We start from the raw sequence: 27275 nt of genomic DNA, 5'->3' as shown, positions 1-27275 counted from the left end.
CTAGCAGATAAGGTGTCGCGTTTTCCGATTTCATAAAGACCCGGAACGCAGAAAAGGTAGCTTACTAATTCAAGCAGAGGACCAAAAATAGTAACTCAGTATTGTTTTCCTCAATGTCACTTCGATATTAGGCAAATTTTACAAAGATACCTTAAGTTTCGTTGCCGGGTATACGCGTTGAGTTTGTGAGCCAAAAAGTAAAATCACGGCAATTTACATGCAAAACTGCAGCTAGATACAACAGTTTATGGTAATGTTATGCGTTTTTGTTTGTATTTTTATATTTTAAACACGTTCTTTTATGTTTTTGGTTAGTAAACTTGATATTTTCTGTTTTTTTACTCTTGAATCGATTGAGTGTTCAATAAAAGTTGATTATTTTTGTGAGGTTTATTATTGTGATAAGATATAACATTAGTAGAAAGCCATTTTTACGCGCAGAAGTGCTTGGTTTTTAAAAAATCGCAATATTTAAACGAAAAACAGCACCCAGCAATGATAAAATGCTATGCCGTGGGCTCCGTAATGGTGGCGACTATGACGTCATAGACGCGAGACAATGGATAACAAGACTCGTTGTTTTACAATCCGTTTCCTAACTTGGTCTATACTAACTTTGGCCTCAATGAAGCAATTAATAAAACCTAAATTTTATTTGTAAAAAAATAAATATAAAATTTAAATTTTATTCAATAAAGCAATTCATAAAACCTAAAAAATTATTCATAAAACACTAAAATTAAACTAGTATTGGTTAACACTTCTTTATGTTCAGGTGTGAAACAGTACAGGATGATGAGAATACCATGAGCATTTTAGTTGGTGAGAAATATAACTTAAGAGGGCATACCAACATAAAATGAAAATTTGTATATGGATAGAGATGGTCCAATGTGTTCCAAAGGTACTACCAAATTTCTTAAACATTTTTTCTGAACGTTTTTTGAAACTTTGGTGGAACCTTTGAATCTTATTTGAGCATTTCTATCAATACACAAACTTTGAATTTTCGTTGATGTGCCCATTTAAAAATATCGTTATTAATAACAGGTCTGTTTTTTGTAGAGATGAAACTTTTATATTAGTTCAATTAACAAAGCACCAAATTAAAAACAAACAAACTTTTGGTTGGCTTAAATTACTGGAATGCTCTGTTTATATACTTAAAACAACTTGAACCAAAATCCTCTATTCCAGTCGTTTCTAACTAGAATCCAGTTCTGGTTGATGGTGTTGGATCTTTAGTATGTGAAATGTCCTGCATGTAGGCAGGAGTTGCTTTTTTATCCCTTAGTCCCATTGGGTATACTTATAATAATATAAAATATACTTTTTTTAACAGTTTTAACACAACCATTACTATGTGTCTAAGACATGAAACAAGTTTAATGGGGATTCTAAATATTATTACTGTAGGTTGCATCATGTTCTGTTCAAATGTATTAGCAGGTTTTACATTGTGTTTAAATTTTAGCAAGTGATGTTCATCTTGGATATATAGAGAAGAATGGGGAAAGGGGAAAAGATTCGTTTGTTGCTTTAGAAGAAATATTTACAATTGCCAAAGAAAGGTAGATTAATTTCGGGATTTTATTATTTTACCTAATATCGTTGTGGTTAGTTAGTTAGGATTGTACATAATGACTGTAGCTTATCAGTTAGAGCCCGCTTTATAGATAGAAGATAAACACACTTAACTTATTAACTGAAATAGCTGTGGGTAAAACTGACACGAACGTTTATTTAGAAATGTTGATTTCGTTTTACTTGGAGGGGATTTATTTCACGAAAATAAACCTTCAAGAAAAACACTGCACACGGCAATGGAATTGTTTCAAAAATATTGTCTTGGTGATCGGCCGTGTAGTGTCAAAGTGGTTAGTGACCAAGCTGTGAATTTTGGCCACACATCAAGTTCGTGAGTGACAAATATTTAACTTGGAGCATAGAATGTCTGGTTGATCTGTTTTGCATTTACATTGAGATGATTTCTTAATTGTTTTTTTTTTAAAGTTCAATGTTTAACGAATTTAAGTGATGAAATGTCAAAGTGAACCTTGTGTTCTAAGTCACAGAATAACTGTTTTTTTTCAACTAAATATAATAAAAATGTGTAAAAATCCTAGCTGTAACCTGTAGGAGTAGATGTAGCATACATTTGTATGATTGACCCTCGATTTTTGTCACAGGATAACGTGTGTTAATTATGAAAATCCGAATGTTAATATTTCTCTACCTGTGTTTTCCATACATGGCAATCATGATGATCCATCAGGGGTAAGCACTTTTCTTTGAATAGACTTTTAGCTTTGCTTAAATTCATTTATTAAGTATTTAAAGTTAAGGTTAAAAATACAGTTATGCGTTCTTCTTTTTAATTTTAATACCAATTCAGAAAATTTAAAACATCAAATAAGAGGTTTTCACAATAGCAGGCAAAACAAATTTGATAAAATAGCAATATTAGGTTTGTTCATAAAATTGTTGAAATATCAAAATAAACGGTTTTTGGTTACTTTTAATGTTTGTACTGTAAATACCAAAGTTTTTCTGTAACTATTGTTCATTTTAAAGGCTGGAGAACTAAGTGCCATTGATTTATTATCTGTCACTGGTCTTCTTAATCACTTTGGAAAACAAACAAAGCTTGATGTTATAAGTCTCTCTCCTGTGTTGCTACAAAAAGGAACAACCAAGCTTGCATTGTATGGACTTGGTAAGTTGTGTTTATTGCAATGTCATATGTTGTATAGAGTTGGTTTTCTATTTGACCGTAAATATCACGAGAATAAGGTATGATTATGATTTATGCTTGCAAATAGTACCAGTAAAATTTAATATGGGGAAGAGAAATAGCAAACCCATGGTCCATGGTTATGCTTGTGAGAATAAATTAAACAGAATCATAGTTTGTTTTGGAAAAAGGTTCCATGAGAGATGAACGCTTGCATCGTTTATTTTTGAATCACCTTGTAACCATGCTCCGACCAAAAGAATCGCTTGATGACTGGTTTAATGTCTTTGTTCTTCATCAAAACAGGTGAAAACCATTAAACTTCTGGCATCAACCAAAAATATCAATGTCACACACACCTGTCTTCTGAAAATTGGCTAGCTCTCTGTTAAAGTTTTTTTGTTGCATAGAGTTGGTTTTCTACTTGAGCAGTATTGTGCTGCATGGACTAACATAGGCAAATAATGTTGAAAGCAGCTCATAAAATTTTGCTTCAAAGTCTGAAAATTGTGGGTGTATTTTAAGACCGTCACTATAAGTGTGAACTGTAGGGTAGTTGATTAAAAATTAGATTAAAATTATGTCAAGTGCTTCTGTGCGTGTATATAGGTGTGGTGTGTAATCAGTATAGTAGGATAGGGGAAGATGGGACATCTTTTTATTCTATTTTCTTAGCTTAATTTGTGGAAAACAAAGAACAATCAAAGAATTATAAAACTGTATTAGCAGGACTCCTATAGAACGCTATATCGTTTAAAACAGGATCATTTGAATATTATGGGTTAAAGGTGTCCCGTCTTCCCCTACCCTACTATACATATTTTACCACATTTTTATGAATAAGTGATACTTAAAAGGTCAAAACACGGAGCAACCAACTACATACCAGAACAGTTTCTTGATGATTTCTTCGACTTAATCATCTGGGGCCACGAGCACGAATGTTTAATTAACCCGCAGTGGAATCCAATCAAAAGATTCTTCGTCATGCAACCGGGAAGTCCCGTTGCTACATCTTTATGTGAAGGGGAATCAAAACAAAAGTAAGGTTTATTATTATTGTTTATTTGTTTGTTACTTACTATATTTATTTTACTTGTCACAATTAAATATTAGGTGATTTTGTTACAGTATATATATATATAAATATATAAAGAATAAAGTTAAACAAGGAAAAGGATTACCACATCTTCTTGTTTTATGCTTTGTAACGTAGTATAGAGCTGTCTGTTAGCAAATTTGTGTTGTAAAATGCATTCATGACAAGAGTACTATTTCACAAAAAAGGCTTAGTTTGTTAGATTTGTTTTCGATAACAAAATATTGAATGAATAAAAGAATGTAACTTACTTCATTTTCCCGTGCCCGTAAACGACAGGTATTATAACACGAGGTGTTTTGTTTAATACACCTCGTGCCTGCTAACAAGTTACCAACTATGTAACTTTTTGGTGTGTTTTTACTGAATGGGTGACAACAATATAGACAACCAATAAATAAGTGACTGCTGGGTTGAAGCATTTGTCGTGTAAACCCATAATATCTGTGGTTAGAGGCAGGCACACCACATTGCCACGGCGTTGGTGAATTATTTTGTAAGTGTAACAGAGTATCATGTAAGTTTGTGTTCATGTAACAGAATAGTTTGTGTTCATGTAACAGAAAAGTAGCTGTCGTGAAAATTCGAGGGCGTGAAATGAAAACGGACATTATTCCTCTAAAAACTGTACGTCAGTTGTATGTTGAAAATATCACGCTTGCTGATGGTGTTCACCCACCTGCGGGGTCTTCACCAGAAGCAATAGAAGCCTTATCACAAGCTTACTGTGAGGAAGTTGTTGAGCGACTGCTTTTACGAGCACAAAGTCAGAAATCTGGTCACCCCCGGCAACCACGTAAACCCCTCATTCGACTCCGAGTAAGTTTGGTTCTAATTGGTTATTAATTCAAATAAGAGAATTTTGAATATTTTAATAAAGAGGCTTATCTTATGGCATTAAAACGTTAGTACCATTAAATTGCTGGAATAGCTCCTTTAGAATGAGTTTAAATAATAGAAATGATATCTCCCATGATTATTATGGTCAGCTTTGAAGCTATTTTGGTGTTTTTAATTACCAGGCATGGGAAAGAACCAAAAAATGGGAATTTATAAATTACCTTTTTAGAATAACTCTAAGTTTAATTTTACTTTCCAGAAAACTTTTATTTAAATGAATGTAAATTACTTTATCCTCATGTGGCCAGAAAGCGACAGTCGTTATAACATGGGTGTTCTGTTTTTATACACCTTGTGCCGGCCTTTGAGTAACCGCGAATGTAACTATTGATGGATTTTTTGTGCTTATGTATGTGTATGGCTGATAATTTGGACAACCCATTAGTGGCCTCTGAGTTGAAGCAATTGTTATTAGATGTTTTGTAATACATAGGCATACAAGACCACAATAGTACCGGTGCAAGCCTTGTATACCGCTAAGCAATTGTCCTATGGCGCTCGACATTTATATTTAAAACAATCTTTCATTAAAATTATTAAATTTTATTCATTTACAGGTTGACTACAGTGGATTTGATATATTCAATGCGTACAGATTCGGTGCAAAGTTTGCAGACAGAGTCTCCAACCCAGAAAATATCGTTCATTTCCTTAAAAAGTCTGTGAAGAAAATTCGGGGTGAATAACATTTATGTTTTGCCAGAATACTATCGTGTATTGAGATTAATATGTTTGTATATCGTAAAGTAGAGCCTTTAATCAAGCGCCCCGGTTTTGTAATCTTAAGTTAACGAGTTAGAGGCTTGATGCTGCTACCATTGTAACATGGTAGGCACAAATTCAGTGGTTAGTATTAGGATCATACGGCAATCGGAATCGCTCCACAAACTTGCATTATTGGTCACTTGTAAGTGTAAAGCCAGCACAAATTGTAATCTAAACTTATAATTCTGGATGGTTGGTCACATACACATACAGATAAATGAATAATAATAGAATACAAAGTATTTCCAATTTGTTCTGTTTACCGGGTGATTGGTAGGAATATCTAAGAAAGTATAATAAATATGTTGCTTTCAGATGATTTGGATGTAAAAGATATGGATGACTTGATAGGAGCCGAAGTTGTTGAAAATGTGAAAATGGAAGATCTTGTGCAAGAATATTTAAATTCGAAAGATGAGGTTTCAAAGCTATTGTTTGTTTTGTGTGAATTATTAAAAATATATAAATAGACAGGTTTGTTTTATATGTTTATCACATATGTAAGATTTCACATTTGTTCTGTTCTAGTGTAGCCATTACGACTGAAAGTAAAAATAGAAAAAACCATCAATGACAAATAACCTGTGACTAACCTGCCACACTTGGACAACAGTGATCTGTATTCTCCTTTATTCCGAACACTTCATCGTATTTTTAACAATTTTTTCGTCTTTAGAAAGAGCAAATGCAAGTGTTGAGTGCGCGTGGTGTAAGTCAAGCTGTGTCAGAGTTTGTTACCAAACAAGAAAAAGACGCAATCAAAGAATTATGTTGTCATCAAATCAAAAAGACCAAAAACTATTTACAAGAAGTAAGATAAAGATGTATTTTATAAAATATTAGCATAAAATGACATTTTGACATTTTTTTAACAAAATGTAGTAAAAAGTATGAAATAGAACAAACATTTATGTAACTTTAAATTTTATACTTTAATATTCGAATACTGAAAATATTCGAATATATTCGAATTTATACTTTAATATTCGAATAATATTCGAATATTCGAATTCGAATAATAGTTCAATTAAGTGTTTTAGAGGCGGTTATAAGACATCCTATATGCGTTGCCAAAGTCCTTTTTGGCCATTTTATTTATGTTGAACGTCGATCGTTAAGTTACGTTAAGTTATTATTTTGCACAGCTTGCTTAAAAGCAGAATCTATAATGAGAACAAGAAGATTTTAGTGTTTTATTTTAATTATAAACCACTGCGGTGAATGGTTGCGACACTCGTTTCTTTATTTTTCTAGCCAATAAGATACATAAGAATAGGATTTTAATAATTGCCTAATTTTGTTTTCTTTCAGCAAACATTTAATTTGGATCAAAATGAAATTAAAGAACAAATAAAAAGTTACCAAACCGAACGACTAAAAGAATCATCAACAAAAGAATCACAAGAGCTGAAAGAAATTCTTGAAAGAACCAAAGCGTGAGTTTGGGATTATTTATCATCATACTATGGTTAAAGCAGATTTGACCTTTGATACTCGTGCTGTTGCATGCATTGCACAAGCTGTACTATTAAAAAGCTAGATATGAAACAAGACTTGAAATTAACTGAAGTCGTAACCAATCTGACCAACTTGTTTATTCGCGTTTGGAAAAAAGCGAAGCGTAATTTGTGATATTGGTAACAGTATCAACTATTTGAATACTATATAGGCATACACCACTTCATACAAAAGAAGATTCTTAGTATGATGTCCTTTTTATATACATATTATAAACATACATTCAGTATGTTTGCTTTAATTGCTGCCAATAAGTTTATATCTGATTTGAACAACAGTAGTTCTTTCTAGCTGAAAAAAATGTGATCAAAAATGAATATTTAACAGGATTTTAATATTCCTTTGAATGTTACACACCTTACCACAGCTGTTTACACTTGGCAAGTTTAGCACAAAGATAATTTACCAAACTTTTATAGTAACACTTTGAATTTGGTGGGAATTTTGCTTTCTTACATTTTCATGTACACACCCTATTGCCAGATGCCAGGTGTCAAAACTATGCACAGCACCTTGTATTTCTTTTAAGACAAACGTTCGAATAGGGGTGTTAGGCTAAAAAAAATGTCTTCGGCATATTTTATGCACTTTTTCAATTCCTCAAGCTCCATTGCATGACTTATTCGCTTCCAGCAGTTTTCATTACTATATTGGTTCATGAATAAATGTAACTTGTTTATCTACGTGTGCCCAGAAAATGACAGTTTTTATAACAAGAGTGTTCTGTTTCATACACCCTGTGCTAGCTTAAATAGAGTCATGAATGTAACTTTCTGGATGGCTGTTTTTTATGTATTGCTGACGATTTGGACAACCCATTAGTGACCACAAGGTTAGAGCAATTGCCGTTAAGTGTCATGCCCAAGAGAAAGACACATATACTCACAATGCTAGCATGGACGAGCCTTGAATCCAATACCCCTGTGTTACAGACATGCGCGCTAAACAATTATGCTACAGCGCACCCCACGTCACTTTTATTTTTTATGGTAAATTCATAAAGCGACTGTTTTATTGATTCCAAAAATACTTTGCTTATTAAAATTGGTCCAGTATAGGCGTAGATATTCGTCCTCAAACAGTGATCTCTAGCGCTATCCTTTTTTTACTACGAGCTTCGTGATTGTGACATAGGAACGTACTAGTCACAGGACTGATTCATTCGTAAAAGCGAAACGTTTTTTGTGCTTTTTTGCGCTTTTTTTGTTCTCTCATTTTTTGCTAAAAACACTGTCTCTCGCCTTTCTCAGTGTTTCTGAATGAGAGCGGCCACGCTTCAACAATTTTGTGACGTGATTTGTCACGTGGGTAGTACACTTCTCAATTTTTTCGCCACGCAACTTTCAAATCAGTTTTATGAATTTCACGGTGTTTGAGCTGGAATATCTTTGGTTATACAGAACCGATTAAAACAAGTAAGGTGTCGTTGGAATTAGAAAAACACACTCTATCTATTAAAGTGATGTACATTTGAGTGTGTTTAGGCCCTTTAAATTAAAACTGCATAATAATATTATTTCTAAATATATAGTTTCAGTAAACGATCGCGTGCTGATTCTTCTAACGATTTTTCATCTGAAGAAGAAGAAGAAATACCTGAACCTGTTGTGCAACCCAAGCCTAAACGGTGAGTTTCACTTTGATTTAAAAGCCAAAAATTCTTAACTAAGTGCTTCTTATTTTCAATTGTGAATTCTGCATAACCACTCTATGTGAACAACTGCCACTGACTATCAGCCTTCATTTTGTTGACCTTAAATTTTTGGAATGTAAGATAGTTAATTTAAGCATGTATTTTTAAACTAGTATAAAAAACTATCTTTTTCTTGTTTGTACAGTGGTCGTGGTGCAAGAAAAACTCGAGGTAGCAGAGGTGGTGCTCGTGGCAAAACTAAAACTTCACCTGCAGCTTCTTTATCTAATTACTTTTCTTCATCACGAAACAGCCGACCAGGTAAATATGTTGGAACCAAATAATGCCTTTGGTTTTATTTTGTTAATTATTCTAGTAATATTGTTGTTTAATTTTTAAATAATTTCATTTTTAAACATATTCCCTGGTTAAACTGTCCTTGGAAATTGTAAAATACCAATTTAATCCAGGTGAAAGTCAAAAGATGAACATTACAAGTAATCTAAGTAAACGAAGTCAAGATAAAGGAGTCTCCTACATATCATCTGATGTAAGTTAATCTTTTTTTCATAACATTGAATCAATGACATTTATTAATTTATGTACATTAGCAATCTTGTTTATTGTTCTGATAAACACATCAAAATAGTTCAATATTATAATGATAATATAATTAAAGAAATGTTAATATTTTTAGGACGATGGAAACCCATTTGCAAAGTTGTGAGATCATTCAGGCGGGCAATAAACTTGATAACAAACTTACATTTCGACAATTGTGGTTTTTATTTGTTAAATTCTATTAATTCTACATCAACAGGCTGAAATGTACACAAATAATAATTTACATTGTTTTGTTTCCTTCTTCACATTGAAGCAAAGATATTTACAATGGTTGTAATATGACGCAATTAAAATATTGAATTCTTGTTATTGATTGCTTTGTGTTTATTGATGTATTTTACAAATGCCAAGAGTCTTTTTTTACAAAGCGTTGAATGTTTAAACATCGTTCAAAACAGTTTCGTACATTTGATCATCGTCGTCAAATCCTTGTTTTGTTAAAACCTGCACCACTGGTATGTCTTCTTGTTCAACCTTGGCAGACTTGTTTTTTTTCTTTTTTTTCGACATCTTTACTTTTTGTTTGCTGAGCTTGTCTTCTATGTTTGTTGATTCATTTCCATTTGTCTCGCGAAATTCTGCGATTAACTCGCGAACCAAAGTTTCCACTTCACCAGTTTTATTACGAACAGATCTGATGATGTGGTTCAAGTTTTCTACATTTTCGCGAATTTCTTCAGTTTGTGACTGGAAACGAAAATTAAAATGTGAGTTACTCTTTTTATATTCAATTCGCTTAACTAATTTGGTAAATAATATGAAGTAACACGAAAACTGCTTTTGTCATAGGAATCAATCCTTGTTTAACTAGAGTATGATTATTTATTCGGCCACCAAAGCAGCTGTACAGCAAAAAAATACAGTAAACCTGCAAAGTTTCACTTGTAATACCTTGTTAGGGTTCATAGCATTTGCAATGTTCTTAGATGAAAGATCTTGATTCTGCAGCAAAGCTCTTTTTAGTGCGTTGCTCTTTCTGTATTTATTTGGATGAACAGTTTCTTCTTTTCTTACAAACTTCTTACGTAAGAAGTTTGGAACACTGAAAATAATTGATTAAAGTAAGTATGTTAATCTGGTAACAGGTTATCAACACGCAAAATAATTTTGGGCTTGTTACAGGCTACCAACACGCAGAATAATTTTGGGCTTGTAATTTATACCATGCCTGGCGGTATTTTACTCAGTGGCATCAATACCTTCTGCGTTTTTATTTTATAACTGCAAAATTATGTATTTTACAGAAAATCAAACTTTATATAATGTACCTGAATTCAACTTCCAGTGCAAGTTCAACCTGCATTTTAAGTCTTTCCAACGTTGCGTGTTCTTTCACTTCTATGATGTCACCAACAGCCAAACCAACCTGTTCATAGATAACATTAGAATATAGTTAGAGGCAATCAATAAACAAATCTCACCAATAAGTTCATGACTATAATCATCATCACGATAATAAAGATGCTGAAAACAAGATAAGTCACTTCTTTATAGAAAACTTGATTTGAGAAAGAAACTTGGTCTCCAAAGAAGATTCCACCAAAATCAATTTCACCGACCATCATGACCGTTGTTTTTAAGATTGCATTGAATGACTGCTCAAATTGTGGCTAACAACCAAAACAGGTTCATATCGTTATTTATCTGGCACAGTAGGGCAACGCATAGTTATAACACGAATGCCGTATTGTGGCTCATATGTGGTGGCTTCAAACACATCACGCCTGCTTTACTGGATATGCCACTTCATATCATGATAAAATTTTTTAGGTAATTTTATTTTGACCTGTTGCTACCAAATTGGACAGCTATTAGGGACCATTGGGTTAGGGTATTTACAGTTGCTTGTCTTGCCAAAGAATAAACTTTCCCACAGTGATAGTAGCATTTAAGTTCAACCCTGCTACCTTTCATTTATAAAACATACATGCTAACCCTGTGCTACCATGTATTATATAGTTCAAATTTTAAAAGAATAACTAAATTAAAAATGTTCATTTTACCTCATTTTGCAGCAATGTGTGGAAGGTGAAGGCAAATGACAATATGAACAACAGAAACACAAGAGAAAATTTAACAAATGTTTTGAATACATCATTGAACATTACAACATATATGCCAAGGTAAGGAATTTTTCTGATGTACAACAAAAGATTCATCCATGAAAGAAATAATGCCATCACGCCACACTGCCATTGCCAATTCTGAAGAATAGTAAAATGAATTGTTTAAAAGAATATAAAACCTGCCTAAGTGATTGTTTCATTTATTGAAAATTTGTAAAACCCAAATTGCTTAATTAATTGTGAACAAATAAAATAATTTTGCAAAACATCAAAAAGTTTGCGTGACAAAAAGTTTAAAAACAAAAGGTACTGTTCAAATAGTAATTGATTGATATCAGGTGACCACAGCCTTACACTATATCCGGTTGACATACTTTGTATTGAATTATATCGCAAGGCAGTGAGGAAAAATATTTAATTGATTTATTGGTCCTTTATTGAAACATAATAGTGAAAATAATAATAGTTCGATTAACATTTCTTTCATTAGTTTCAAAAGTTACCTGTCGAAGACCTGTTTCTGTTTGAAATGCTTCCACTAGCGGTCTATATATTTCTTGTTCAGACAACATTTCTCTTGTATATGTTAGATCAAATTCATTGAAGTTCAAAGACAAGAGAAGACAAAGCACAAACAAAATGAGTTCAAGGAAGAAGACGGGTTGAAATGCTTCCAGCTGATAGTTCCAAACTTGCATCACCTGTTTAGATAATGGTAAATAGTTTGAAATTGTTACTAGTTTTCTCTTACCAGTAAGCCCAGATTAATAAGACTTAAAACAAGCAAAGCAATTCTTGCTGGCTCCTGCCAAACTTTGATGAAGTGACAGCCGTCCCCCCATTTTGCATGTGCCCCTGGAAGAATGTAGTAACATGTTGACTCCCACGCTGAATCGAATGTTTGCTCCGGGTAAACAGACATGATGTACAAAAACTCCTGATATTCCGTGTTCTAACAGTTTCTGTCACTGCAATGTTAAAATTTGTTTTATATATTTTACACAATTATTCATATTGTGGGCACAAAGTGTATAAAATCATTACATACAAAGTGGATTAAGCGATTCACATTATAATACTTGCTACATGAGGATACATGTGTTGAATTTAATTAGCGATCTCACCATTGCAATATTCACAAGTGAGTGCACATCTGGTTTCCATCTGACTTCTTGATCTTTCACAAAGACCTTGTTGCTTGTAAACTGGACAGTAACTACTTCTGTCACTACATGGGTCAAGTTTTTGAAAACATTCCGTCCACTCCGTTGGTTTGCCAGCATCATTTACAACATAACAACAACCTCTTGCTTCACAATTCAGTTTGTTTGTTCCAGGCGAACCACATGGCTTCTTATGCTCTTTCGCAACATTGCACAAAGAATCCTCTGTCAGATATTTAAAAAAATAATCAGTTTAAAGATACACTGTATAATATTTTACCTTCTGAACAATACCCCCACTTTACGTCTGTATCAAAGTCATATGTGTAAGCACACCAAATTCCTCCAGTAGAATGAATTAGACATTCTGTAAACTCAGCCCCTTTGTATTTGAATGGAAAATGACAGGTTGCTCCCAATGGGACGTTAGATCCTTTCACAGAAACTAACAACAAATGAAATTAAACTCTGTATATTTCAATATAAACACAGAAAGTACTAACTTGGGCATGAAGTAACATTGCATGCTTCTCTGGTACGTAAAGCTGCATCTGTGTCACTGTAAATATACATGGTGAAAAAAATTAATTATCATTATATCCCATGTTTATCTATGCGTGATGAGACGAGTTATTATAACCCAGTTGTTCTATTGCCCAATCACAATTTTTTGTCGTTAATAGTGTTTTATGTTCTGTGATTTGAACAATCAGTTGTTGAATTAAAGCAGTGACTGTTAAATTTCTTTAGAAACACACAATCCCATGTAAGTAGCAGAAATCTACTATTGTATATTGGTAGAATGATTGTTTAATCATTAGTTTATTACCTTTATTTAATATTTTACATTTTTAAATAATTTTGGTCGTACCTGTAGTTGGTGTAACACCAAGGTTTTTTCAGTTGGGTTCCTGGATTTCTGCAGAAGTTGCCATCAAGACCAGCATCAGGGAAGAGATGGGAGTTGGTGCTTGTACGTGACCATGGTAGGCAAGGTTTTCCTGATTCACTTTTGTTTTCAAAACCTCTATACTCCGCGCCTGATTGCAGCAGGCTGAAGCAGGTCTCTGGTGCTATTAATTAATATATTTTAAAACCACTTTCTGTTTAAACATGATTATTTCATGCGTAGTTCATGCATAGGGTAAAGCTAACCTGTGTAGTTGTTGATATGATCTGCTGTAAATTCACCATAAAATCTGCGATTGCCAAGTGATTTAAGATAATCAATTGAATAAGGGGGAGGAATGAATATAAGATAACAATTTAGAAGCCCAACAAACAGCATGAGAAATATGAGGCTGCTGTAATAAACTAAACCACCATACTTCTTCCATTTGTATTGCAACAATGCTGTTACTACCGGATGCTGTAGAAGGCGCTCTCTTTTTCGATTCACCTGTTTAGTTTAAACAACATTGCTTAACTGTAAAAGCAGTGGTCACCAATGGGTTGTCTAATTTATAAATTTTAACAAAAAGAAAAGAAAATTTGCAAAGCTACTTGTAAGCATGCATGAGGTGTGTGAGGCAGGACACCCATGTTTTAATGACTGTTGTTACAATTGGAGAACATTGTTTACCATGATACTCAGTGGATGGTTGTGCCTCAAGACACTTGTATCTTCTGTGTAAGTGATTGCACTTTTTGTGAGTTTGCCGTGATCGTTGAAAGCTTCATACCCAGTTTCTGGGATGACAGGTTTTTTCCCGGAATCATCATCATGATCGTTATGATGGGAATCATTCCATTGTATTACAGTATACATATCATCAAGAAACTCATAATCAAGTTTTACCTGAAGATTAATCAGTAATAAAATGTTTAAATAATTAAACAAAGCAAGGATACAAACCTCCAAACTGAGATCATCTGGTGGTTTCTTATTGTCAGTGATGCAACGACTGAATGCAAGCTCTGCCATGTCTGGCATTTTAACAATCAGTTTCCGTACTGGGGTCACGATAAGATCTGTAAATATGATGTTCGGTAATTTGTTAAAGATATTTAACCTCACATAGCATGAAACTGTTGTTTATCATGTATGGTGTCTTTATACACCTTAATAACTAAGTTCATACCTTTTTTAGGCGAGATTTGTTTTTATATGACGAAAAATTTGGACAACCAGCTAAAACAATTAGGTGTGAAACAATTGTTGATAAGTGTCTTGAAGCAAACATCTCAAAATTCCTAATCGCTGTCACCATTACATATGTTGTAATTCAGTTTACCTGTGAGTGGATCAGTGTATCCGTTTCTCATGGCATTCTTCCAGCTGCTGTGTTGAATTATTGCTTGCACGCATTCACGTTTATCTGCATCAATTGCGCAATCCAATGGGTTTCTTCCATCCACCAATCTATAACTTACATCAGCTCTCCAATCCAATAATATCTTCACGACATGAACATGCCCGTTGACACAAGCTTGGTGTAATGGTGTTGTCTGCAAGAGTAAACCACTCCGTAAGATTATAAAGTTTGTAATACTAAAATATGTTTGTTTAATCATACTCACCCTTGCCCCTCTCAGTGGGTTTAATGGAGACTGAGCTTGTAGAAGTTTTTGAACTGTTAATTCGAAGCCCTTGCTACAAGCACAATCAAGTGCCGTCCATTGTTTTGTGTTGCGCAATCCAACATTAGCGCCGTGGTCAAGCAGAACCTCAATGCAGGTGGTGTGACCTTAGCAAACATCTCTAAATAGTTATTTTAGTGTTTAACTAAGAAATTGTATACCTTCTATTGCACTGAGGTGCAAGGCAGTATTTGCATTTTCATCCAAACTGTTGATCATGGTTTTATCATGATCAAGTAATTCCTTTAATGCCATATGTTGACCATGAGCTGCAGCGATATGCACAGGTGTTGACTCATCTTCATTTTTTGGATCAATTCTTGCATCATGTTCAAGTAGAATCTAAAATCAGCATTTGATTGTGTATTGACTTTAAGTGCAATGTTAAATTAAAATTAATACTGACCCTTATAATAGGAAGAAACCCCTTTTTAGCTGCAAGATGCAACACGCTGTTTGCATTTTTGTCAGTTTCTTCCAAAAGTTTGCGAACCGCTTCATATCTCAAAAGTTCCTATTAATGAATTAATCAATGAAGGTGGCTTTGTCCGGGTGTGGCCAAAAAATGTCTGTTTCATACACCTTGTGCCCACGTTGAATACAACTTTACAAGTTACCATGTGTAACTTTGTAGGGATTGTTTTCTTTTTGTGGCTTTTAGTTTAGGCAACCCATAAACGACCACTGGGTTGAAGCAATCGCCGTTAGGTGTCTTGCCCCAAGGACACGTATACCAATACAGGTGGTAGCAACAAGCCTTGAAGCCATAACCTTTGTGTTACAGGCAGGCGCGCTAACCACTGTACCACAGCGCCAGACAAATGTTAAATAAATGTACAGAATAAGGCAAACATATAATATCTACAATCATACCTGCACAGCAGATGTTCGCTTATCTTCAACAGCAAGCATCAAACAATTCTTATCATTTTTATCCGTAGCGGTAACATCTGCATTGTTTTCCACCAACCATGATATAGTTTCCAAATGGCCTTGTTTACAAACGATCAATAGTGGAGTGAGGTTGTCTTTATCTCGTATCTCCAACTCGGCGTTGCTAAAAATATGGTTCCACGTTAATGAACCCCAACTCACAGCCCTTTAGAAACACGACAACCGCCAAAAATAACCAATCGATTTTGTTACGAGGCAAATAAATAATTAGGCCACAGTTCCATAGCAAGAATTTTAATAATGAATATTTACTATTGCAGGAGTAATTCCACTATTGCGAAATTGTTGTGTTGTGCAGCAAGCAAGAGTGGAGTTGCCAAACTGTCATTCCTCGCATTTACTCGAGCCCCACTTTCAATCAACAGCTTCGTTATTTCCATGTGACCTACCGTGGAATATATATTAGTGTGAGGTAAGACGGGACACTTAAAATGTATGGCGTTTTTTAGGCACCATGAATTACTACTACTACTGGGTCTTTATTAATTAAGAACCTTTTATTTACCGATTCGCACACCAAATGTAATTTTACCATTTCGAAAACACACTGTTATTATATTATCTTGTTGTTAAATCAGTATATTATGTTGAATTAATCTCTCAGGTATGAATGATTAAATTAAAAGCAAACCTTTCAAGGTTTATTATTAAAAACTACAATGTGGGGTAAGATGGGACACCAAACTAAAATATATATATTCACATTAACAGTATTCTGCAACTCGTAGTTAGCAACTTGTACTATATAACTGTATATTACATTTGTGTTCCTCTATCATTAAATTGATATTCGTAAAAAGGGGTTTAAAAAAGTGTCGCACTTTGCCCCGTGTCCCAACTCACCCCATCCTCTTTAAACGCCATGTTTGGTGGAATTGCCTAATGATTATGTATTGCCGTTTTTTCATTGTTAAAGAATAGAAGAAACGCTTGGCCGCCATAAAACTGTCTTGTGTTTTATTGCACACATATACATGCCAACGATGTTAGCACCAGTGTATTTTTTGACAACGATTCGTATAAACGTGGTCGTTTACAATAATTTGATGTCCTATGTTACCTTGCGATGCAGCTATATGTAGCGGCGTTACGTTGTGAGCTCTTGGCAGGTTAACGAATTGCAAAACTTCGTCTAGTTTGCCCGACCACGCTATTAACTCTAATGTTAAATCACGATGTCCTTTGTTAACAGTCACATGCAAACACGTGTTCTTTCCCGCATCAGGCCGCATCATCATTTTCCTGAATCATATTAAAAAAATAATATTCTTTAATTATTCGAAAATGGTGCAATGAACGTACTTAACAAGACCCATGCTCCCAGCCCGTTCCCCTTCTCTTAATATCTGCCTCACAATATCTATGCTTCCCTCGGAGCAAGCGAAGTGAAGAGCTGTCATTAGATCGTTATCGTACATTTGGAAATCTGCTCCTTGTTCTAATAACAACTGAACAATTTCCACGTGGCCATGTGTAGCAGCCATCTGTAGTGCTGTCATTCCCTGACTGTCGGTATTCTATAATGACAGTGTATTGGAAGGTTACGCGTAATTGCTTAGGTAGACCGTATACATACATCGATGCCGCATCCACGACATTTCAGCAGTTGACGAACAGCATGAAGGTTGCCTTTGATACTTGCGGAATGTAAAGGAGTCTGACCTTCAATGTCAACAAAATTAATGTGAGCACCTCGTTCAGCTAATAGTGCGATGACTCCCTTTGTTTGCTGTGGAAGAAACAAATTTAAAATGTAATTTATTATCTTTTTAAGTTAGACAAATCAACCTCGTTAACGTATGGATCATCTGTACTTCGCTTCTGCTTGTGTTTGTAGCGAGCTGCGAAATGTAAAGGTGTCGCCCTACCCTCGCCCCGTGCATCCACGTCTGATACAAACACAAAATTAAACCGAGTCTTCTTACTTTGGTACAACACATACTTGAGCCAGAGTTGATGAGCAGTTCGCAAACATTATAATGATTATGACGCGCTGCAAGATGAAGTGCCGTTGCTCCTTCGTCATCTGTTGATGCGTTAACCAGGCGTCGTCTTTGAATCTCCGGAATGCTTTGTAACATTTTATTTAAAGTGTCTGTTTCACCATCTCTAGCAAGCTGCAGATTGGAAGATATGTTATCTTTGCTGTGAAAGCGTATTTACGATTATCATCGCGGAATACATGGTAATGGGCCAATTTTGGTCTAAACACCAAGTCCCATGGCGTGCCACGCTGCCGGACTTCACCCACATGAAATAATCATTGCGAACTTGCTGTGACGGGTATGAGTGTATTCGGGTAATTGCTAACCAAGTCGTCACTAATATGTTGTAAAATAGGCTAATATAAAATACAATCACACACAAGTTGCTGGTTATTTGTTAACCCGCAAGCGATGTATGAATCCACTGCATTGGGTAGGCAATAGGATGCCCGTATTAAAGTTGTACTTACCTGATGCAAAGTTACTTTGAACATCCCTGAAGCAATCGACCTCTTTACATCGACGTTCACCAAGTATTCATCCCACTGACTTTTCTTACGTTCAGTTGCTTTACGGAAAGCAGCGTTGTTTTCATCATCTCCGTCTCCCATTGGAGGAAATTCGACTTTGCGACGTGGTAGTTGGCTTAACCTTGACACGTCCAGTTCAACAATCCCTGAGTCGTTTGCACTATCAATGCTGCCTTCAGATTTCAGTATGCCTCTACCAGCAATCTCATTAACGTATGTATTTTCTTGGTAGGGGTCCGTATAAGAATCATCACTGTAAATGGTATACAATAAAATTTTGGTATATATTCTAGTTAAATATGTGGGAGTTTTAACAATTGTTTATCTAATATCAAATTAGTACTTACTAAACCGGTGCATCAGCTGAATCAAGTTTATTATATGTTTTCAATTGAACAGATGGTGTTTTGGAATAATCTTGATCCGAATTTAAAGACCACGGTCTCCATTTCTTTCGCTCGTCTCTGTCTGATGACGACATAATGCTTTAGACTTTGTAACAGTTTACATTTATTCAAGCGTGTTTACTCTGTCTTAGTATATTTCTACACAAACAATGAAGTAACATGGTAACATTAGGTTGTCATTTTTTAAAAAAATAGACAAATCTTGACACTGTGTTGCTTATACAAAAAACTTGGATTATAATTTCACATCCTCGAAATCAACGAAACAAACTCTGCGATAGAAAATGGTTTAAACTGAAAACAGTATATTTTATTTCGGCTTTTATTGTTAGGTTGCGTTCTGCACCAATTCAAAAATCGAATTATCGCGCATTCAAGTTAAGGCATAATGTGGTTACCAAAAGCTACAGCTGAATGACGTAACATTTTTTGTTCTCCACACGCTATGCCTGTTAATTAATCGTTGTAATTGTTTAATTAATTACCCGTACTGTGTTTGATAAAATTCCCAGTTTCAAAAGGCCCATTTTAAGCTAGGCCGTAAATGGTTTTAAAGAACTGCCCTGCAATTAAATTAAAATAAATAATAAAGGCAACAACATTCGTCCACTTGATAATGAATTTGCAGAACGTTTATAAAATAAAAGACTGTACTTTAATAACATGATGGGTTTCTTGAAATATCAAAATATATTAATTTGTGACGTAAATATTCTGTTGATTACATAACAAACTACAACATTAACGTTAATACAGTATAAGCTAACGAGTTAATTTCGTTGTAATTTTGATATTTGTGTATGACGTTAAGAACTGAGTTCAAAAAGGTGACTGGGATAAAACACGTGTTTTAATTGCCTTAATTAAGGACGTAGCGAAGCTGACTGACCGGTTTGCACAAAACGTAATAAAGCCCCAAGGCGATAGATAGAATTTCTGTGTGTGAAACCAAAGACATCAGTCGGATTGAATTCTGGGGGATAGTACGTATATACTAACATGATGAAATTGCAGGCAGTTTTACATTCGTGGGTTGTGGTGGTTAATGTTATTACAGCTATGCAGATTTCTATGACTACCATTTTGATTCAGTTTAAATTTAATGTAGGATTGTTATTTGCGTGTGTATATGCGGCAGAGTCGAAATATGGTGAAACAAATTTCAGTTTTTGTACATATAGCTAATATGGTCAAACTTATATAGTAGGGTGTGGAAAGATAGGACACCTTTTCATCCTATTTTCTCGTCCCAGTTGGTAGTAAACAAAGAACAGTCAAATAATTAGAAAATCGTATCCTCACGACTATACCATACATCGGTGTTAATTGTTTAAAATACGATCAAGATATTTAGATATTATGTGCCCAAGGTGTCCCCATCCTCCCCCACCCTGCTGTATATGAACAAAGAAATTTAGAAGAAAAAAAAGTTGAATGTATTCTAGTCTTGCTATATAGGAAGTTCGTTTTGTAATTGAATATTTTCTGACCACAGAACATGTATAGTGCTGAAACACGCACACGTCAATTAGATACTGTAATTGGGTGATCACGACAAGCGAGTCACAGAAATTTACCTAACAGTAATTAACTCGATGTAACGACAACTTTCAGCACATACAGGTATACGTTGTACAACATTGGTGTATATATTCTAGTTTCAAAAGATAACGATTTAAAATACATTTTAGTGTTCTACCAGCATGGCGCTCCCGATGTCTCCTGGCATCCTTGCTGCTGTTTGTATTTTATCTGTTGAACTTGTCGTGATCATTGTGGTTATAACATTTCTACTGTGGAAGAATCACCGAGGTTTACTATTTTTTGTCCCGTCTTACTCCACTTTGTAGTTTTATGATTTTATTGCCAAGTGCTGCACGGTTTGCTTTTAATTCAATAATTTATACCTCAGGAGTAATTTAAATATAATATACTAATATATGATAACATGATAATATATGAAAGTATAACTCACATCCTCTGGTATAGGTGAGCGCTATAACCAATGTGCAAGAGGCCGGTTTATAACCTATATTCACTATAAGTTATAAATTGCAGTAAACCTATTGTCAATTTTAACGGCGTTTATATATGTGTGTGTGTGTTTTGTACAACTTTATACGGTGCAATTTTAAAACTTAAAAATAACCAACTTTATTAAAAGTTATAAAAATGACTTTTTATTACTGTTATAAAAAAAGGTACAAACAAAGGTCATGATATTCCTACAAGTAACGAAGGAAATTTTCAGAATGACGAATCTCTCCCTATACAAAACACAGGTAATATATAGAAACTTCTTTATTCTTGCATGGCTAAAGTAGCTTTATTCACTATACATTTTATTCGACATACACCTCGGGCTAGCTTACGAGTAACCACGTACGTAGTTTTGCGGCGATTTGTTTTGCATGGCTGAAAACTTAAGCAACCCATAAATAACTACTAAGTTTCTGGGCAAACAGTTTTTCCTAAAAAACACATATCCACCCACAATGGTGACAGCCGATTAACCATACGTATAAAGATATCGCTGTAACCACTTTGCCCTTACGCCAAAAAGTAAATGGCAAAGTAATATATATATTTTTTGAACGGGACAGTTTTGTGGGGTACGGGACACCTTAAGTAAAACGGGACACCTTAAGCACATTTTATCCAAATATCCTCCTAATATTTTAAACAATTAACAACGATGTATGAGAGTCGTGAGGATGCGGTTATATATTCTTTTCAATGTTCTTTGTTTACTAACAAATGAGACGATAAAATGGAATGAAAAGGTATAACAACCCCCCCTTTACAGTAATAAAAATTGTATAAAATAAATTTTAATAACAGTTGCAAAAGAGGACGAACAGTCTATTCATCAAATCGAGCAAGAGGTAGAAGAAATAAAGGAAGATCGGGTGAGTGTATGAAGGTTTATGTGGAAAAAATGTAATCATTGTGCGTGTAGCTGTGTTTATAAAAGTGTGCATACAAAACGCAATAAACCAATTTAACAATTAGAATATATAGTGGGGTGGGGAAGACGGGACATTTTTAGCACCGAATATCAAAATATACTGATCGCGTTTAAAACAATAAACAATGGGAGTTGTAAAGATACGGTTTTATAATTCTTAAAATGTTTTTTGTTTACCACTAATACCACTAAATGAGACGAGAAAATAGATTGAAAAGGTGTCCTATCTTTCCCACTCTACTATACAGCTTATGTTTTTGTGTATAGTTTGCACCTTTCACAACTTACAACATTACAAACTGTTTCCAATGCAGATGATCTATGAAACTAGTTCCAATACTGATTCAATTGAAAAGAAGCAACTCAGCAGCTCATCTGACTTGCCTTGTACATCATCTGATGAAGATGACGGTACATCACTACATAGCGATAAAGAACACACCGAGGAAGCTGAAGAAACGAATCAAACGTGTGCTCTGGAAATAGGAACTCTAGAAAACAGTCGATTGCCAACTCCTCCACCCGAGGAAACAGTAATATCTGTACCCATCAACAACAGTGCAGCACCGGAATGTGAAGCATTTGTTGCAACCCCACATTTAGATACACCGGGATCATCAGTTGAAGAAGAAACTGCTTCAAGTCCTCAAGAACCAATCCCTAGAGCATATTCCGCATGTGATGAGAAAAATAAATACTCAGAAAATGACACAATGCCTCGGACGAAATCCGGTAAGACGCGTCTATAAGTTTGTTACTTTAGTATAAACCTAATCATTATACATATCTCAGAAACAATCACACCGCTTGGGCCGAGTGATTCAATTGGTGGAATAACATTATCATTAAGAATCGATCACGGTATTGCGCCAATCTTTGAGAAAAGAGGAATGGAAGATATTCAAAATAATCAAAGCTTACCAACGGCGAATGAGAAACAAGAGGTTCCTAACAAAATTGAAGTGATAAGACGGTGTCACTCACAGCCACAAGAGGATGAACATGTTTTTTACGATCCTTATCAGAAAAAGGTATATATTTTAGTAATTTATAGCAGTGTTGGAAAAGATAGGACATCATTTAATTCTATTGTCTGGTCCCAATTGGTAGCAAGCAAAGAATTTTCAAAGAATTATAAAGCCCTATTCTCACGACACCCATATAGACCGTTGTTAATTGTTTAAAACACGATCGGGATATTTTGATATTATATGGTAACCGTGTCCCATTTCCCCCCACAGTACTATACAATATAATTATATCCATATAACAGTTCCTCAGTGTTGGAGATCCCTCTGCATCGTCGAGTATAGACGAAGATATGGAAAGTTTAGAAGTCGCCAACGGAGAAGAAGCGATAGCAGGAATCATAAACGTTACTTCTGGCGATAAACTTACTATTTGTCAAGCTGTGGAGAAAGGTTTAATTCCCAAGAAAACTGCAATATCGTTGCTTGAAGCACAGGCTGCTACAGGTTGCGTTGTTAACCCCCGAAGTGGGGTTAAGCTTTCTGTCACGGACGCCGTGAAGTTGGGTATAGTGGATGAGCATTATAAAACGGCACTTATCGCAGCAGAAGGAGCTTTTTACGGATATTTGGATCCTAGAACAGGAGAGAGTATTTCGTTAAACACGGCCATGAAACGAGGTATATTTCCACGAGCCCAAGGTTTGCGATTGCTTGAAGCGCAAGTGGCAACCGGTGGAGTTATCAATCCATGGACAGGGAAACGTTATTCACTTACAACAGCGGTCAGTAAAGGTTTAATTGATCAAGAGACTTCTGATGTACTGATGACAACTGATGATCAACATGATTTCTTTGATCCCAACACAAAGACACGATTGGGCTATGCAGATATTCTCGGAAAATGTATTCGCGATTTGGATACAGGTCTTAAATTTTTATACATCGAGGAAAAACCCAAAAACAATTTAAATCAATATCAACCGGACCTGTTGTCATTCAGAAGTGCATTTAGAAAGAAAGTAACATTGCAAGATTTAATAGATGCTGATCTTGTTGAAGCACCTGTCATTGAAGCCTTTCAAGCAGGTAAAATTAACAAGGAGCAGTTAAGAGATATATTCCAACCTATTTTAGTTGGTTCGGACCCAATTGGTGGTGTTTGGAACAGAACTACACATAAGATTTTGTCGATATCTCAGGCTGTGGATGTTGGACTACTAAGGCGTGGGACAGCATTAGAATTACTGGAAGCACAGGCCGCGACAGGAAGCATCATAGACCCAATGTCGGGTAAGAAAATGTCAGTAAGTCGGGCAGTGAGCGTCGGGCTTGTTAACCGTCAGTTTGCTACATCTTTGAAGCGTGCCGAGCAAGCGACCATTGGCTACACGGAACCTGGCACAAACCGATACATATCTTTGTTTGAAGCAATGCATCGTGGTGTGGTAATTGAAAGTTATGGAATCCGTTTGTTAGAAGCTCAAATAGCAACCGGCGGCCTCATTGATCCGATAGCAGGATACAGGATACCTCCTCGTATAGCAATGCGACGAGGATTGTTCGACGAACGTTTGGCGTCAATTTTATCAAATACCAATGAAATAAAAGGATACTACGACCCATCGACAGGTAGCTAAATTATTTTTTTTTTATTCAAATTATAACTCGTTGAAGTATGTATACATTAAAGAAAGCCTTATTCTTCTAAACCTTTAATTTCAGAGATGAACTTGACATATGGGGAGTTAATGGCACGCTGCGTTCGAAAGAAACGTAAATACGGGGATTTGCTTTTATTCCCGATTAAAGACACAGCACCAATGGCATCTATGCAGAAGGAGCCTTACAGAAAACGAAAAATAATTATCGTGGATCCCAAAACGAAGAGGCATATGTCAGTAAATCAAGCGGTTATGGCTGACGTAATCGATCAGGAAACGGCAGAGAATTTGAAAACTAAAGAAAAGTAAATTGGGGTGGCAGCTTCTTTTAACTATGCTGTATAAACCAACTTGAAAAAACAAACTGTAAATATTTTACTAAAGCTTTTTTTAACTTTCCGTTCTATGAGTTTTTGCTTGTGAAAACTAACTACATCCGTGTATAGGCCTACGGAAATGGAATACATGAATTAAACGCAATTTATTCAAGTTTTTTCCCCACCCTATAGGCCTTCTATACGTATGCTATGTTAAAGATTACGAAGTCAGTTTTTAACTTTCCATAGCTCTTTGGCGCCACACATTGACCGCTCTCACCATTTCTAAATATCCAAGGCACTGTTGTTTTTGCAGTGTCTCTTTCTATCCGGAGAAGCTTTGTTTAAGTACATTTTGAATGTTGAATTAAATATGACCATTACACATAAACTGCATGTGCGTCAGAGTTAAATTCTAACATTATTCTTATATACAAATATCCGTCACCATGGTGAAAAAAGGAGAAAAATGGGACACGATGGGGAACAATAGGACAGCTGTACGTTCTTACGTCCGTACCTCAATTGATGATAACCAAAAACGTCACACGGTTATTCGAAAGTATTTTTACGACTATGTAAAGTACGCTAATTACTGTTCTTATATATTATTATTTTGTCATTGAAAATCTGTTAAAACTATAACATCTTAAACCTTCTAACAAAAACACAACAACAAATAGTTGAATAATTTATTCACACATTAACTAAACTACTAAACAAAGAAGTCATTCCGTTCAAAATAATGGTAGGGAGAAAAGTCATAGAACTGTAATAGAATTTCTATTTTATGTACTAAAGCAATTATGGTTGATAGGGTTAACTTAAGCGTATGAAGTTGTTGCCCTTATATAGGTGTCGCTCGATAAGTTGTTCTGCTTCAATTTGTCACGGCTTGCAAGTCATTCTGACGCAGTAGGTGGAACACTATCCCTAGCCTCGTAGCGTCTAATTCCAATTGTGCTTTTGGACAAATCGCCAGCTACATACAGCTTCTGATGAGAAACAAACAAAATGTACAGTACAAACGATAATAGGTAACAACCATTAGATGCAGTAAGTGCACACTATCATGCTTCGACTTGTTTAAAAATGTTTTGGTTTTGAGTTGAACGCAAAAATAGCCAAAATAATGAACAGTAATTTGACCACAAAATATAATTTTTAACATTGGAAATGACTTCGGATGGTGTTGAAAGTATCATTATTGCACTCGGCATCCTCAATTCTCTAATATAGATACCAAGATTATGTCTCTAGCTACTCTAGACGTCGTTTTGGTTCAGCCCTCGGACTAAAGTTACAAACCCCGCGTATGCTGGGAGGTCCCAATCCTTATCTTAAGGAGCCTAGGCTATACCTCTAATTGACCGATTTAGAAATGTTAACTTTAAGTTTATTACATAACTTAGATGCTGGGATAACAAAAAGGATACAGTGGAATAAACACACAAGAAATGACTTACAAACTGTATCCTTGCGTGGCCTGAAAACGACATGCAGTCGTTATAACACGGGTGTTCTGTTTCATATACCTCGTTTGTAAATCTTTATAAAGGAAACAGAAGCAGCGTTCGTGTGGTAAATATTTTTTATTCGTAGTCAGAGACGTCATATTTCGTGGTAAACGTTAATATTGACGACCGCGTACGTGTGTTTAAGTATTTACATAAGTTAATTTGGTTTGCTAAATGTATTTCACATTGGCGTAGTTAGTCAATTTTTGTATCGTTAACAGTTTGCGAGTGAGCTCTTTCAATGCATTTATAATGGGTGCACGTGTTACTAATATATGTAGGTAATATAAAAACGGCAAAAAACAGTTGTAATGTCGTGGGTTTAGCACTTAGTTTATTGACACGCGCACTGTTTTTGTTGTTTACGTAGTATTTGTATTGTATATTAGTTTAGTTTTAAATGTGTTTCTTCTCACTAGTTGTGTTCTTTTGTGTTTTCCTTATCACTATTTGACCTAGTATTTTGCTTTCCTTATCACTGATATTCACGCACGACTTGTTTCCCGCACTTGTTTTAACGTTCCAACGTGTTCCTTTGTTGCTGTCACTGCCGTTAGCCGAATTGCTTGTCACGTGTCACGCTTTGCGCACTTTTCATCCTTCTAGTTTTAGGTGTATGAGGCAGTTCTTGTTGTATCGTGTGGACGAAAGGTTGTATTAATGGTGAACTGTTTTATCGAGTGAAAGCCGTATCGAGTTTTTGTTGTATCGAGTTGTTGTGGTATCTAGTTGTGGTTTATGTGGTTTAACAGTTTAGTGTGTACTTTAATGCCATTCGTTTTTATTCAGTTTTTATTAAATTACATGTTTTTATAGTGAAGTCGTATTCAGTGCAGCTTACAACAGACTACAGCAGTCAGGCCCCGCGATTGGCCGTTAAAGC

The 27275-nt window shown here is 35.1% G+C and overlaps 3 protein-coding genes across 3 annotated transcripts in view; 2 read left to right on the top strand and 1 right to left on the bottom strand.

The window, feature by feature from the left end:
- LOC100185652 (double-strand break repair protein MRE11) overlaps nt 1–9586 on the top strand; it is a 14631-nt gene extending 5045 nt beyond the window's left edge. The window contains exons 2-17 of the mRNA XM_009859606.3: nt 776–822; nt 1475–1571; nt 1748–1918; nt 2190–2277; nt 2575–2716; nt 2926–3040; nt 3592–3777; nt 4397–4652; nt 5291–5411; nt 5814–5917; nt 6175–6309; nt 6810–6934; nt 8548–8643; nt 8855–8970; nt 9120–9199; nt 9347–9586. Coding sequence (XP_009857908.1) covers nt 776–822; nt 1475–1571; nt 1748–1918; nt 2190–2277; nt 2575–2716; nt 2926–3040; nt 3592–3777; nt 4397–4652; nt 5291–5411; nt 5814–5917; nt 6175–6309; nt 6810–6934; nt 8548–8643; nt 8855–8970; nt 9120–9199; nt 9347–9376 — 1909 coding nt within the window. The 3' untranslated portion in view covers nt 9377–9586. The remainder of the gene's footprint in view (nt 1–775; nt 823–1474; nt 1572–1747; nt 1919–2189; nt 2278–2574; nt 2717–2925; nt 3041–3591; nt 3778–4396; nt 4653–5290; nt 5412–5813; nt 5918–6174; nt 6310–6809; nt 6935–8547; nt 8644–8854; nt 8971–9119; nt 9200–9346) is intronic.
- On the bottom strand, nt 9422–19100 carry LOC100180084 (transient receptor potential cation channel subfamily A member 1 homolog). The gene is made up of 27 exons (XM_026833652.1): nt 18899–19100; nt 18492–18804; nt 17979–18153; nt 17825–17925; nt 17613–17765; nt 17339–17553; nt 17097–17278; nt 16289–16421; nt 15956–16139; nt 15489–15596; nt 15244–15424; nt 15023–15189; nt 14737–14950; nt 14358–14473; nt 14085–14300; nt 13658–13901; nt 13374–13575; nt 13006–13061; nt 12783–12947; nt 12464–12727; nt 12117–12307; nt 11843–12085; nt 11277–11477; nt 10695–10883; nt 10542–10639; nt 10165–10315; nt 9422–9960 (listed from the first exon to the last, which is right to left on the bottom strand). Exons 1-27 carry the CDS (start codon nt 19030–19032, stop codon nt 9652–9654), a joined length of 4905 nt encoding a protein of 1634 aa, XP_026689453.1. The 5' UTR covers nt 19033–19100; the 3' UTR covers nt 9422–9651.
- LOC100177735 (plectin-like) lies at nt 16307–25269 on the top strand. The gene is made up of 9 exons (XM_002120008.4): nt 16307–16448; nt 20454–20581; nt 20650–20770; nt 21160–21240; nt 21800–21867; nt 22241–22658; nt 22719–22957; nt 23200–24526; nt 24620–25269. Exons 3-9 carry the CDS (start codon nt 20662–20664, stop codon nt 24865–24867), a joined length of 2490 nt encoding a protein of 829 aa, XP_002120044.1. The 5' UTR covers nt 16307–16448; nt 20454–20581; nt 20650–20661; the 3' UTR covers nt 24868–25269.
- Nucleotides 25270–27275: the final 2006 nt, after the last annotated feature.

The sequence above is a fragment of the Ciona intestinalis genome, chromosome 3 (genome assembly GCF_000224145.3).
Source record: "Ciona intestinalis chromosome 3, KH, whole genome shotgun sequence".
Lineage (NCBI taxonomy): Eukaryota > Metazoa > Chordata > Ascidiacea > Phlebobranchia > Cionidae > Ciona > Ciona intestinalis.
Note: the sequence above shows the minus strand (reverse complement) of the source record. Positions and strands in the feature narration are given on the sequence as shown.

Bases quoted from the DNA above. Each gene is read 5' to 3' on its own strand.
- LOC100180084 (XM_026833652.1), bottom strand. From the start codon at position 19,032: ATGTCGTCATCAGACAGAGACGAGCGAAAGAAATGGAGACCGTGGTCT. The intron at 16,140-16,288 runs GTAAATATTCAT...CCATATTTTTAG, and splicing joins GTGGAATTACTCCTGCAATA to CAACGCCGAGTTGGAGATAC. The intron at 15,425-15,488 runs GTCAGTATTAAT...TGCTGATTTTAG, and splicing joins GGTTTCTTCCTATTATAAGG to ATTCTACTTGAACATGATGC.
- LOC100177735 (XM_002120008.4), top strand. From the start codon at position 20,662: ATGGCGCTCCCGATGTCTCCTGGCATCCTTGCTGCTGTTTGTATTTTA. The intron at 21,241-21,799 runs GTAATATATAGA...TTTTAATAACAG, and splicing joins TCTCCCTATACAAAACACAG to TTGCAAAAGAGGACGAACAG. The intron at 22,958-23,199 runs GTATATATTTTA...TCCATATAACAG, and splicing joins ACGATCCTTATCAGAAAAAG to TTCCTCAGTGTTGGAGATCC.